The following is a 14,795-nucleotide window of genomic DNA, read 5'->3' as shown; positions in this document are numbered from 1 at the left end:
ACGTTGCAGGAGCACCACATGTGACTGTGCTCCAGACCCTGGATCGGGAACTGCTCGGTATGTACCTGAATCCTAGGCACCGGAGCCAACGCGGAGGGCTATCCTGGACCCCGACCCACTGTCCTCAGCAAGCTCCTGCACTCTAATCCCCAGCTACACAGCTGCTCCATATGTACCCAAAACTCAGGTGTGGAGCCTCTACTGCTGCTGGAGAGCCCGTGGCCCAGACCCTGGAGCTACCCCTGCTCTATGAATGCCTCTGCTCCAGATCGCAGACCTGTCACTGACCCATGGGCATCAGCCCTCAGTGCCTCTGCTACTGTAAGGGCACCCGCAAGCCCGACCAAACCCCAAGAGAGAGCTCCTCGGCCATGACACCCCCAGTGGGGAAAGAGATCATGAGGATTTCGGCAGCAGCCTGGAGACCCCAAGAGCACGGATGACAGCTGCAGACATTTGAAGATGCCAGGGCCTTGGCGTTTGAAGACCCATGTGATCTTCACCGGTGCTGAACTAAGCTAAAAAGGACTGTATGGACACTACACCACTTGCCCTACCCTGAATCTGGAACTACCACGGCTCACCCATCCCATATCCCTGCACACCCCCGTGGGTAAAGGTCCTTCCCCTGACAACCAGTCTGCAAAGTCTAAAAGAGGTGGCTTTATCCAAAATACAGACAAAATTCCAGGCTCCGAGAAACAGCAAAAATCAAGGAAACGACACCACCATTGGAACATGATAGTTTCCCAATAATGGATCCCCCAAAAATGGAGATCTATGACAAATCATTTGAAATAAGTTTTCAAAAGATTTTTTTTATTTATTTGAGAGAGAGAGCACAAGCAGGGGATAGGAGCAGAGGGAGAGGGAGAAGCAGACTTCCCACTGAGCCAGGAGCCTGGTGGGAGGCTCGATCCTAAGACCCTGACACTGTGACCTGAGCCGAGGTAGAGGCTTCACTGACTGAGCCACCCAGGCGCCCCTTGAAATATTTTTTTTCTTAAGAAAGCTCAACAACTAGAAGAGAACACAGTTAGACAACAAAACCAAGAAAATAATATATGAACAAAATGAGAAGTTCAATAGAGAGACAAAAATCATTAAAAAGAATAGAAATTCTGAAGCTGAAGAATATAGTGAATGAAATGACAACATAGTCAGGTACACCAACAGCCGATTTGATCAAGCAGAAGAAATAATCTGTCAATTCGAAGACAAGTTATTTGAAATTACCCAATCAGAGGAAGAAAATAAAAATAAAAAAGAGTGAAGGAAGCCTACATGAATTATGGAACAGAAAATGCTAAAGGGAGTTCTTCAAACTAGAATACAAGGATACTAATAGTACATAAAAGATATGAAAGTATAAATCTCACTGGTAAAGGTAAGTACATAATTAAATTAAGAATACTGTAATACTTTAATGGTAGTATATAAATCACTATACTCTAGTATGAAGTTTAAAAGACAAAAGTATTAAAAATAACTAAAGCTACGGGCACCTGGGTGGCTCAGTCATTACGTGTCTGCCTTTGGCTCTGGTCATGATCCCAGGGTCCAGGGTTTGAGCCCTGCTTTGGGCTCCTTGCTCAGCGGGAAGCCTGCTTCTCCCTTTCCCACTCCCCCTGCTTGTGTTCCCTGTCTTGCTGTCTCTCTCTCTCTGTCAAGAAATAAATAAAAATATTTTTAAAAATAAAAAATAAAAAAGTAAATAACTAAAGCTACAATAATCTGTTAATGGATATATAATATAAAAAGATGCAAATTATGACATCAAAAAACATAAGATATGAGAAGAGGAAATAAAAGGATAATTTTTGCATGCAATCAAAGTTAACGTTATCAGCTTAAAATAGACTGTCAATCCTTCTCAAACTCCTTCCAAAAATTGGATAGGAAAGACTACTCCAGCGTCATCCTGATACCAAAGGCCAGCGTCATCCTGATACCAAAGCCAGGTAAGACATTAAAAAAATAGAAAATTTTAGGATGATATCCCTGAGGATTATAGAAGAAAAATTCCAAACAAAATACTAGCAAACGGAATTTAACAGCAGATTTAGAGGATCACACACCATGATCAAGTGATCTGGGTAGTTCAAAATATGCAAATAAATATGACACACCCTATTAATAGAGTTCAAAATAAAAATCAGATGATCAATTCTGTAGGTACAGAAAAAGCACTTGACAAAAGTAAACATCCTTCCACGTTAAAAACTGGACATATTGGGTGTCATATAATAAAAGTCATATATGACGATCCCACACTCAACAGTGAGAGGTTGAAAGTTTCCCCACTGAGATTAGGAGCAAGACAAGAGTGCCCACTCTCACCATTCCTGTTCAGTGTAGTATACAACTTCTCCACCACTTAAAATTTAAAATCCAGGGACGCCTGGGTGGCTCAGTTGGTTGGACGACTGCCTTCGGCTCAGGTCGTGATCCTGGAGTCCCGGGATCGAGTCCCACATCAGGCTCCCAGCACCATGGGGAGTCTGCTTTGCTCTCTGACCTTCTCCTCGCTCATGCTCTCTCTCACTGTCTCTATCTCTCAAATAAATAAATAAAATCTTTTAAAAAATAAATAAAATAAATAAATAAATAAAAAATTTAAAATCCAGTGTTCTCTGTTTACCCATTAATGTTGGGATCCATATTTAGTTTTACAAGCTTTTCCCTGTTTTTAGTTTCGCTTTGGGTTTTTGGCTCTTGAATTTTGTTTGTCACCAAGAAAGCTAAGAGTAGATGTTAATAAATTCCAGTTCTATAATGTCAAGAATTTTAAAATTTAAATTGGCTAAAAATCCTTCATATTTGAAAAACCTGGACTCGAATATCTTAAACTCTCATTTGTGCTCTCTTCTCCTCCCTCTTTTAGTATAAGGTGTTTATAGGGTGAAAAGTGGGCCTGTCTCAAGCCCTTTGTACCTTATTCATAAGATTCTACTCCTTGCAAAGGAGCATAGCAGGCTGGGCATGTTTGGGCATGTTTGCCAAGACTGGGGGCCCATCCCAGAGAGTAACATCTTAACATGAGCCATGTTTTAGGGAGAGAGGCCTCTGCCCTTTTCTCTGGTAGAAAACACAACAGTTTCTCTCAGAAGAATACAGTAGCCCTATTCAGTAGGACTTTTGAGGAATGATAGTGTGTCTTCCTGTTAACCAGTCAACACCCCTGAATCCCCAACTCCCAAAAAGTCATAGCCAGAGCAATAAGGCAAGAAAAAGAAAGAAAAGAAGGGAGTTGGGGTAAATTGGAAGGGGAGGTGAATCATGAGAGACTATGGACTCTGAAAAACAATCTGAGGGGTTTGAAGTGGCGGGGGGGTGGGAGGTTGGGGTACCAGGTGGTGGGTATTATAGAGGGCACGGCTTGCATGGAGCACTGGGTGTGGTGCAAAAATAATGAATACTGTTTTTCTGAAAATAAATAAATTGAAAAAAAAAGAAAAAGCATTGAAATTGGAAAGCAACAGTAAAATCATCAGATGGAGAAAAACAAATACTGGAGGTTCTCGCTTCTACGTGGCCAAAATCATAGAAATGAGAGTAAAATGATGGTTTATCAGGGACTAGGGTATGGAAAAGACGGAATTTGTGCCTGGGTCAAAGGGTTTAGCCACAGAAAGGAATGAACTACTGATAAGTTGTACAACACAGATGAACCTCAAAAGCATGAGCTAACAGATGCCACATTTTTTTTATGATTCCACTTACAGGAAATGTCTAGAATAAGAAATCAGAGAGACAGAAAAGATCAGGGACTGCTTAGTTCTGGGGGAGATGAACGATGGGGGTTGTGAGAGCTAAAGAATCTGGGGCTGTTTTTTGAGGTGAAGAAAATTCCCTAAAATTGACCATGGGGATGGTTACCTATATCTGCAAATATACTAAAAACCATGGAGTTGTACACTTTAAATAGTACATTATACGGTATGTGAATACATCTCAATAAAGCTGTTAAAAATTATTGTTCTAGGAAATTAGACCACCCAGGATGAAATATTACCAGGAAAGATGAGGCAAATGTCTCAAATTGCAACTGTATTCATCAATTTGTCAGTAAACGGTTGCAAAATATAATATATAAAAAGCAGGAATGAAAGAAGCCGAAATGTTTCCTACAGGTGAGACTCAAATATTTTTCCATCTTCCCTACTTCACAGCGCATGTTACTACGGAGATGATCGCTATGAAAGTAGGAAGCCTACAGTCCTCAGTTATAAATTTGGGGAAATGCACATAGGAAGAGGACTTGGCAGCCCGCATCTGGGCTCCTGAAGACCTCTGCCTGGAGGACTCTGGGCTTCCATAAAGGCATTCATTAGCAGACGGCTGAGCGAACTCCTATCATTGAAGGTACAATGACATTCCCACTCTGTACTCCTCTCAAGTCCACCCTCATCCCAGACCCGTTAAAAACCATCCATCTGTAGACTGAAATGCAAGGGGAAGCTGTCTCCGATTCTGTTTGATTCAGTGGAAGCTAAGTTCCAGGAGACACGCATCCCTGGGAAATCTGGATGCCATGGACACACCTGGAAAGCACACACACACCCACATCTAAAGATAACAGTAAAAACCATAAATGCATGGTGACCATTAGACCCTTCCAAACCCTAAAGCTTCAGAACCTGGAACCACAGATTTCATCCAACAGCACCTTACCCTGCGTAAAATTGAGGCTCCCGAATCCGTCAATAGTCCCAGCCGCAAAACTGTAGCCCAGTGCGGGTTTACACGTTTTTACCTAAAGGTGAGAGTTTTAAAACAACACAAAAATACAAAGTAAACACAAACAAGAAGAAGTTAAACTTCCGGCAAGTCATGAGATCAGACCACAGCTTTACCTCTGGGTCATCATCACATGACTCAGTGATACTTACTGTGTGTGTGGAGTTGAGCTGGACGGTGACATCCGTCATATTCACCCACTGATGAGCCGCAACCAGTGGTCCCATGACCTCCTGGGAGGCAGAGTCGTACAGTTCCTAGAAAACCCAGGCAGGCTTACTGTTAGTAGCAAAAGAGCTCAAATGAATAGTACCAATTGTGCCCAATAAGTACCATTTGGAGAAGCATCTGTCCACCATGTTTTGTTTTGTCAGCTGCTTAGAAATGGCCACTACCCACGCTGCTCTCTCTGCCCACCCCCATTGCTTCCCAGATGCCCAGCGTCCCTAAGACCTGGACCTGTGTCCACTCCCCCACAAACGGGACAGTCTAGTGATACAGGCTGTGGCACAAAAGTCCTCCCTTGAAAGACAGTCAAGAAAATTTAAGATAAGGAAGAGGCTTTCTTTGCCAGGATGAAAGCATAACCTCAGGGATTCTCCCTCAGAAGCGGGGAGTCCTCTGACAGGGCTGGCACCAAAGGGTGGCCGGAAAGACTCTGCACTCTCCCACCATCCACCCTTTGAGATTCCTCCTTTTTTCCCCTTTTTTTCCTGTAGGGTTAATTGATGCTTTTTCCATCTCGTGGGAAATATGAGTCAGCATTTCGGAAACAGCTTGTCCCACCTTACCACATGCCCCTTTTCCTGACACCTGTCTGTCTCCCACCCCCAATTCGACAGCCAAGGAGGGGCTCTTGGAGCGAGCTGTCAGTAACACCAGCTGCCTCCCTGATTAGGAGCACGGTTGTGCCTTACTGAGAAGAGAATCCAGAATGTGGGACAAATCCCTGTGACTCCCAGGCCCAGAACAGTAACAGCATTTCTGACACCAAACTGTGTCTGGGGGGCACACACTAAATAGAATCTATTAATCTAGAACCATCCACTGGTAATACCACAGTAATTAGAAAGAAACTGTAGCAATAAGGCTGGCTGGTGCCTCATGTTTTTAAGGGTGTTTTAGTTCTTCCTTAATTGCTCCTGAAACATTTCAGGACCCATGAACAAAATATTTACTGAAACACATGAATGGGCTCACACATATGCAACAAAGGTACAAGTTAGCCACTCAAAAGAAGAGATATCCAACTATGGGAGAGATCTCATCCTGAGGTCACCCTCTGTCTTTTCAGCCAGAAATGTGTCTCCAGAAGAGTGGAGGCAAAATATGGGGCCACAGGGGCTCCTGGGTGGCTCAGTTGGTTGAGTGAACACCTTCGGCTCGGGTCGTGATCCCGGAGTCCTGGGATCGGGTCGCACATCGGGCTCCCTGCTCAGCGGGGAATCTGCTTCTCCCTCTGACCCTCTCCCCTCTCGTGTTCTCTCTCAAGTAAATAAATAAAATCTTTAAAAAAAAATATGGGGCCACAATTTCACAGAGGGAGAAGCAGAAAGCAACTCTTCATAATCTCATTGCAGACCAAATTCACTCCTCATCAAAAAATATCTTTAAAAGAAAAGAGAAGAAAATAGAAGATGGACAGTTGGGGCATATTGAAGACTAGGAACTAATCTGAAGGCAAATTGCAGGCATGAAGAGCTGCCCTGCTCAGTGTGTCCTTGTCACCGAAGACGTTAAGAACAGTCAGGCGACAGGACAGCTCAAGCCAAGAGAATCTGGATCAGTCCAGTCATTGCGGACACCATGTTAGCTAAAATCTTACACTCTCTATCACCGTGCCGTCTGAGGCAGGCAACTGGATGGAAACAGGATGTTTCCCCGAGTCCTTGGTTTTCAAAAGATTTCCTGTAAGAAGTCAGATGAGCCGTCAGAGAGAGGTTCCTGCATGCTGTTGGAAGCAGCCTTCCTAAAGGGCCGGTGCCATCCGACTCCATGGCTAGCACGAGCTCTCGCTGCCTCTTACCATTAAAGACTTCATCGTGAATGCTGTCGGTGGGTTTTAAAGAACAATGTTAAATGAAGGTGAAAAAAGTGGTGCCCACGGCTGACCTTCGCTTTCTTATAGATGATCCGTCCTATAATCTGCGTGCTGTGGAGCATGTCCTGTCCAGGTCCCACAGCAACACACATGCTGGGCTGCAAGACAGGGAGACAAGGCAGATGGGCGGTGAGGTAAGCCAAGGGTCCAAGCAGTGCGGCATTGCAAGGGAGGCTAAGTCAGAGGAGTTTCTAAGCCACATGCCAGCACTTCTGGTCAGATAGTCTCTCAATTTACAGATTATGAAAAGCAAAATCATTCATGGCATTGGAGCAGGGAAAGTCTTCTGAAATCACCTACTGTAGCAACTTTTTTTTTGTTACTTTTTAAAATTAAAAAAAAAATTATTATGTTCAGTTAGTCCCCATGCAGTACATCATTAGTTTTTGATGTCATGTTCCATGATTCATGGTCTACATATAAAACCCAGTGCTCCACGCAATACATGACCTCCTTAATACCCTTCACCAGGCTAACCCATCCCCCACCCCTCTTGCCTCTAAAACCCTCTGTTTGTTTCTCAGAATCCACGGTCTCTCATGGTCCATTTCCCCCTCCAACTTCCCCCAACTCACTTTTCCTTTCCTTCTTCTAATGTCCTCTGGGTTATTCCTTATGCTACACAAGTAAGTGAAACCATATGATACTTCTGACTTCCTCTGCTTGACTTATTTCCTTCAGCATAATCCCCTCCAGTCCCACCCATGTTGATGCAAAAGTTGGGTATTCACCCTTTCTGATGGCTGAGTAATATTCCATCATATGTATGGACCACCTCTTCTTTATCCATAAACAAGCAGCACCTTATTTTTACAGATCAGGACACTGAGGCTCAGGTGGGTTGGATGATTTGTCAGGGATGGTACAAGTAGCTAATATCCGAGTTAAGACCTAAAGCCAAGTTCCCCACTGGTTGCATATCTTCCTACCTGTTTGTTCTTGCCTATGGTTCATGATTGCCTTGAATTGAAACTCAGTTAAAATTATACTGGAACAACTATATGATCTTTTGTGAAAAATCAGTATATAAATCTGGCTCTCTACTTCACTTCTTATACCAGATAATTTTGAAAGGGACCAGATAACTAAATATTATAATTGAAAATTAAAAAGTATGAAAAGATAATATGGATGACTACCTTCTTAATACCTTTTGATTCATCCATATTGAGTTGGGTTTTTCTCTCATTTGCAGTCAAAAGCATCCTATATGTGTGGCAAAATTATCACATTGTACTCCTTAAAATTATACAATGTTGTATATATCAAGTTACATCTCAAAAGAGCTGGGAGGGAAAAAGAAAAAAAAATCCTAATGGATACACAATAGAATATAGATGAAATAGGTAATTTGGGGCTCCTAGGTGACTCAGTGGGTTAAAACCCTGCCTTCGGCTCAGGTCATATCTCAGGGTCCTGGGATCGAGCCCTGTATTGGGCTCTCTGCTCAGTGTGGAGCCTGCTCCCCCTCCCCCACCCTACATGTCTCTCTGCCTACTTGTAATCTCTGTCTGTCAAATAAATAAATAAAATCTAAAAAAAAAAAAAGAAATAGGTAATTTACAAAAAAGAAGTGCAAGTGGTCATTCAACATAAAATCTTTTCAATCTCATGAACAATTAAATATAAATTTAAACTACAAAGAGAGAACTCTTGGCGTGTTGTGTTCGCAAAAACTGAAAGGCTGATAAACCGGGTATCAGTGAGGGTTTGGGGAAATTGTCACTCATGCTCTGCAGTGGGGGGTTGGAGGGGAAGGGACTGACGGGTACCCCCTGGGGGCTGTCTTTCTCTTTGACAACAAATTCATTTCTAAGACTTTGTCCTAGGGGGACCTGGGTGGCTCATTAGGTTAAACTTTGGCTCTTGGTTTCAGCTCAGGGTGGTGGGATGGAGCCCCAGAGCCCCACATCAGGCTCCATGCTCAGAGGGGAGTCTGCTTGAGAGTCTCTCTCTCCCTCTGCCCCTTCCAAATAAATAAGTAAATCTTAAAAAAAAATGAATTTGTCTTAAGTGAGACTCATAAGCATGTGAAAATATGTACAACACACAACACACATAGTGACCAGAGCATGTTTATGTGACGGAAGGAAAAAAAAGAAGGGAAAGAGGGAGTGAAGGAAGAGAGGGAGGGAAAGAATGTTCTCATCAGTATGGGACAGGTGGAGTCATTTATGGCTGAAAACTATGGCGTTAGTTTAAGTGATATTTTCAAGTATATTCACTGGAAACAAGAAAGCAGGTTCCAGAACAGCATTATGGTAGGACCTCATTTATAAACAACTTACATGCAGATAAGTGCCGGGACACAGAAAATGCTGTCTGTAAGGCCGGTCATTAAATTTTTAACAGGTTAATTGTGTTGGCTGTGTTAGGGGCTTCTCATTTACCTGTTTTGTTTTCTGAACTTTTCAATATTATTTGAATTATTAACAAGCATTTAGATTTTTTTTTTACATCAAAGCTAGTTTCTAAAGTTAAAGAAAATAATCTGTTTGAAGAAGCAGGGTTAAAGCAAAAGACATTGCAACATTGCCCTCTTTCAGTTTCTTAAGCAAATCACAATTTCGTTCAGAAAGCCATCTCTTCTTTAACAGTCAGTGATTCCATTTTCAGTTCCAGATAAGCCTAAGGTGATCATAGCCATTCTCTAGGCCTTGCCAAAGACTGGGCAGAAACCCCAGTTCAAGCCAATAAACACATACCATTTCCCCAGCAAGTGCTTTGGTCCAGGAATGGGTATGTACCTCCATTGACCCAATCAAAACCAAAAAGAACTTTTATTCCATGATTAGAAGAGAGGTTTTTCTCTTCTGCCATAGATGTGGGGAGAAAAGGACACCTTTCCCTTTGTGCTGATTGCCATCTTGCAAACACGAGGGAAGTTAATCTAGCAATGGAACAGAACAGAGAGAAACAGAATTCTGTTGTGGGAGAAGGTGTGATTTTGTTGTAATTTTTTATGATTACCCAGTATGTTCATGGTAGGAAAAAAATAAAAATATAAATAGAATAAAAACAATAAATAAGATAAACAGAATAAACACTCCCTGTAGTAATGCCAAACAGAGAAAAACCAGGGTTAACAATTCAGTGTGTTTCACTTTGTCTTTTTACTGGGACCCATTTATTTTCAAAACTACAACCATAATGAATACACAATATTAAATGCCGATTTTCTTAATCAACATCATGTACTATGAGCTTTTTCCCACATTAAGTATTCCAACCTAACACACTGAGTTGATGCATTATATTCTATTGCAAATAGATCTCAGAATTTATTTAAGAATTGCAACTCTGAATTTTGGAATTTAACAAGTAATCTTCAATGTGAATTAATAATGTGTGGAAATTCTGCAAATGAAGAATAACAAAGCCAGACTTTCTATATAAACATGGTAATATATAATAAAAAGGTAGAATTGTTAAAACTATACTACTCATTGGGTGGCATTGACTACAATAGAAGAAATAGACTAGAAATGATGTTTAATGAAAGGAATATCACAGTGGCATGTTCTATAGATACAAAGAATAGCATCTTCTCCTCACATCAAAGCCAAAAAAAACCCAAAAACCAAAAACCAAAACCAAAAACAAAACCTGTAAATGAACATGGCAAGGAAACAGTTCAATAAATGAGGGTATATACACGCGTTCTTGTTGTCTTTACATTTTTTTTTAAGATCTTATTCATCTATTTGGCAGAGAGAGACAGCAAAAGAAGGAACACAAACAGGGGGAGTGGGAGAGAGAAAAGCCAGCTTCCCACCAAACAGGGAGCCCAATGCGGGACTTGATCTTGGGGTCCAGAGATCATCACCTGAGCTGAAGGCAGACGCTTAATGACTGAGCCACCCAGGCATCCCTCATTCTTGTTGTCTTAAAAACCTACCACACAGACCTATGTAGGGTCATAAGATTTTTAAGACCTATGAGGTGGAAAACTCAAATCCCAGACCAATAAAAAAATCAATAAATAAGTTACAAAATTTTATCCATGAATACTTAGAGGAGTACATGAGACAAAGTGTGACAGTCATAAATCCTCATGGAGGGGGTCAGGGAAGGAAGTAAACAGGACTCACTTCCTACTGCTGTCTGGTTTTCCATGTCGTGTGAGTTTTTACAGCAAGATTTTTTGTTTGTGACTTTAAAGAAAATTTTTTAAAATGTCAATCTTATATTTTTTTTAAAATCCAGTAAAATTATCATCAGTGAAAAACATCTCAGGCCGGCAATTTCGGTATTGACTTGGAACATCAGAAATGCCAAGGTGAAATGTTCCAGACTGTCCAAGTTTGGGGAAGGGTATTGTATCTCTGACATTGGCTAACTGTCTCACCATTCAAAAAACTTAGAGGTCAGTCCAATGGGAAACTAGAATTTTACCCAATCATAATTTAGTGGGTGCTCCTGAGAAGAGCTAGAGCTAGCAGTTGGTAGGCCTATGTACACTTGAGGAAAACATAATTATTAGTTAATGGTGGATATTTAAGCATAAAATGCACATGAGATGCAAAACAAAGATTTCATGTCACAATTACCTACCCCGCCAATGGGACAAGAGCTATTGGCATTATCACAGGACTCTCCGGTGTTGATGCAACGTGGGCCAAGAACATTGGGGGACACATCTCCCAAGTTTGATGAAGCGAAGGCTGCTACATATGGCCCCTGCCAAAAGAAACATCCAAGTGTCTCTTATTTCTTCTTATTTTCCATAATGATGTCCATTAAAAATGCAAACATTCAGTTCACTCTGGTGAACTGTTCAAAATCATTTGCAGACAATTAAAAGAAGGAGGTATAACATTCTGAGAAAATTTCTGAAAAAAATTCACATGGCAGTCCACATACATATTGTTACCCATGATTTTCCAATGATCAATAAAGCCATTTCAAGTAGGAGAGTTTCAAACCTGTGCCACAACAGAAACATTTTTGACAAGGAACGCAGCCTACAACAACAACAAATTGTAAAATGCTGACTCATCAAGCTATTCTCATATGGTATCTGGAGCTCAGAGTTTTTCCTTGAAAAATAAATATCCTACTGGCTTAAAAACAGTATAGTGAATCCAGATCTTCCTTTGGCAACACTGAACCTAAATACAGCATCTACCACCCAGATCCCCCTCTGTGTAGCTTTTCTCTTATCCCTTCAACCTGAAGTAACAACACAGAACGTTTCTGAGTGGTACAAGATGCTAACCTCAATCCAGTTAGCTGGTCTACCATTCCACCTTCAGTGTCTTCAGTTTTCTTAGGGAGAGAGAAAAACAGGTATCGGAGATCATATGCCTCTTTTTATACCAAAAAGGTAACCTATCTCAAATTGCCTAGCCCCCAGTGATAATAAATGGAAACTTTCTTTCTTTTCCCTAAAACTCAAGCTCAAATAAAAAAAAAAAAAAGTATTGGGTCAACAAAGAGATAAAAGATCAGATCAAATATACATGGAACCAATAATTTTTATGTCACTACACACCTTTTAGATATTTATTCTACCCAAGGGCCTGAGGCTCTCATCCTCTTCTATTCTTCTGCATTTGGGACTTGGACACCAGGGTCAAACAGAACAGGGTCCCCCCCTCCACCACCTAGTTGTCTGTAGTCAGTAATTTACACAGCTTTCTGAAGTACACAGACTGAGTTTTGGCCCCCTCTCTAATTCCAGCCCTCACTGCATTTCAAAGTTAAAAAAACAAGTCTGGGGCATTAGGGCTGTCTCTGACTTTGGCCTTAGTGAAGGAAAGTAAGACAAACTCCTTGAAAGGAATTTTGCCAATAACAGGGAAATCCGAACCAGTGAAAAAGATGCATCACCTTACCCTCAGTCGGGTTCTTAACACTATTCAGAAGGTGCTTAATACCTCCATAGCTCTGAAAACAGAAGTAAACATCAAGACAACTTATCATATTTCCAAGTTGGTCAAAAATCCTGAATTGTCCTTCCTTATCCAACCAAATGCAACTTGATGAAACCATCCATAGAAGTAGCATTTGACACAGTTAGCCATTTTTAATTTCTCTTTCCCCGTCAGGGAGGATGGAGAAATCGTCTTCTCCCAGCATGTGAGTATGTGATGTCCATGGTAACGCTTGACAGGATTTGAATTTGCCATTTGAATTTGTCAAATCCTTGACAGGATTTGAATCAGCCATTCTTTATTATTATTATTGTTATTAATATTATTATTATTATGTTCGGTTAGCCACTGTATAGTCCATGACAAGTTCTTGATGTAATGTTCAATGATTCATTAGTTGAATCAGCTATTCTGAGCATGGCATGAATGGTGATTAAGTGGGTGAAGAAGATGCTTCCAATGACCCATATTCTCACCTGTCCAGGTAGATAGCCTTTGTTCTTCTCTTGCTCAAAAAGGTACGAGGCATAGCCCATGTTGTCGCTATTGACGAGATGATTGCTGTTGTTCATGCTGACCGGGTGGATGGCAAACCAGCTGTAAAAAGAACAAGGAGCCAGACAATGGGGGCAAAAACAATGACTAGGAGCTTATGTTTTCCCCAGCAGGAAAGGAAATTCGTTTTAATGAGAGGCATTCCGCATTTAGGTTCTTCCATTGTTGGGGAGACCAAATGACTAGTCATATGCTCCAGAAGTCTGATCATTTACTGAAATTAAAAATACAAAGCTCTATTTTTATAACTGTGTCGTCGTCATCATCCTCATCATCATCTTCAATATCACAAGATTTAACAAGTCCCAAGACTGGTCGGTGATCAGACAATATGGCTAAAATGCTGTATCGGCACAGATCCTGTCCTTTAAGACAGGTGCACATAATAATTATTAAAATCAATCCTATCTAATTCAGTAGACATTTACTGAGGTTCTGCTGTGTGCCAAGCATGGAATAAACTCAGTTTATGCTCAGAATCTTGCAGAAGACAGAAATGTAAACAAATGGCTTTAATACAGTGTGGCAAATGTTATAAAGAGATAGGCATAAAGTGTTTGGGGACTGCAGATGACTAGCAATTAATTCTTAAGGGCATTGCAGGGGAAAAGCATGACAAAGAAGGCGCAGAGAGGTGTGAAAGAGGCTATTACACATAATTTGATGTATCCTTGGCATAGTAATACCTCATTTAAGTGTAGAGCTACACAGTTTAACAACTAATCTCACATCTGTTACCTTACTTGAACTTCACAACAACCCTGAGAACTAGACAGTCGTTCCCTCCACTCCAAGGTGTCTCAGAGATGCAAAATGGCAGCCTCATCAAGGACCAAGACTGAAGTTCACATCTCGGGAAACCTTGTCCAGTGGCCTTTGTAGGATCAAACCTCCACACAGGTGAAAAAGAGACCTACAGAATGGAGAGCTATAAAGCAAATTCACTAGATGACTGTTCAAGAGAAGAGAGACACCAATTCCTAAAGTCTCGGGCCAATTTAAGATTTGTTAAAAAAAAAAAATCCTTCGTTGATGTACGTTCTTGCTAAAAGCTTTTTAAGCATTTCAGCTTACATTCCTACCTAAGTAATAGCGCTCAAAGCTGAACATTTCCTTAATGACTAGGGATGTTTCTAAACCTCAAGGCTGTCATTCAGGATTCAGTCCTCATTGCCCAACTGATGTATATGTAGGTCAGAGACAGCCAGCACCACACCCATGAAAGCTGGGCAGGCAATACGGATGGGTTAAGCTGGTTGATGGAATGGGGACTGGCATGAACTGTGGATACCTGGAGGCATGGCTGGAAGACCGTCCCCTCTACCATGCTGCTTATGAGAGTCTAAGCCAATGCTGCCAGAGCTTGCCTACATCCATGGTTTTGTGAAATGTTTATCAATTTAAAAACTCTTGAAAAAGTAAAGGACATGAGAGGGAAGGATTGGGGGGCTGTGCAAAATGGGGGGAAGGGAGTAGAAGACACAGGATTCCAGTCATGGCATGAATCAGTCATCGGTGTGAAA

At 41.3% G+C, this 14,795-nt stretch overlaps 1 protein-coding gene across 3 annotated transcripts in view; it reads right to left on the bottom strand.

The window, feature by feature from the left end:
- Positions 1 to 14,795, bottom strand: part of ASAH2 (N-acylsphingosine amidohydrolase 2) — a 110,377-nt gene that overhangs the window by 24,244 nt on the left and 71,338 nt on the right. For all 3 annotated transcript variants that reach the window (XM_044239514.1, XM_044239515.1, XM_044239516.1), the window contains 5 exons: positions 13,194 to 13,314; positions 11,396 to 11,521; positions 6,853 to 6,939; positions 4,893 to 4,997; positions 4,675 to 4,756 (listed from right to left, as the gene is read on the bottom strand). In XM_044239514.1, coding sequence (XP_044095449.1) covers positions 4,675 to 4,756; positions 4,893 to 4,997; positions 6,853 to 6,939; positions 11,396 to 11,521; positions 13,194 to 13,314 — 521 coding nt within the window. The remainder of the gene's footprint in view (positions 1 to 4,674; positions 4,757 to 4,892; positions 4,998 to 6,852; positions 6,940 to 11,395; positions 11,522 to 13,193; positions 13,315 to 14,795) is intronic.

This window comes from Neovison vison, chromosome 2 (assembly GCF_020171115.1).
Source record: "Neovison vison isolate M4711 chromosome 2, ASM_NN_V1, whole genome shotgun sequence".
In the NCBI taxonomy this organism is placed as follows: Eukaryota; Metazoa; Chordata; class Mammalia; order Carnivora; family Mustelidae; genus Neogale; species Neogale vison.
Note: the sequence above shows the minus strand (reverse complement) of the source record. Positions and strands in the feature narration are given on the sequence as shown.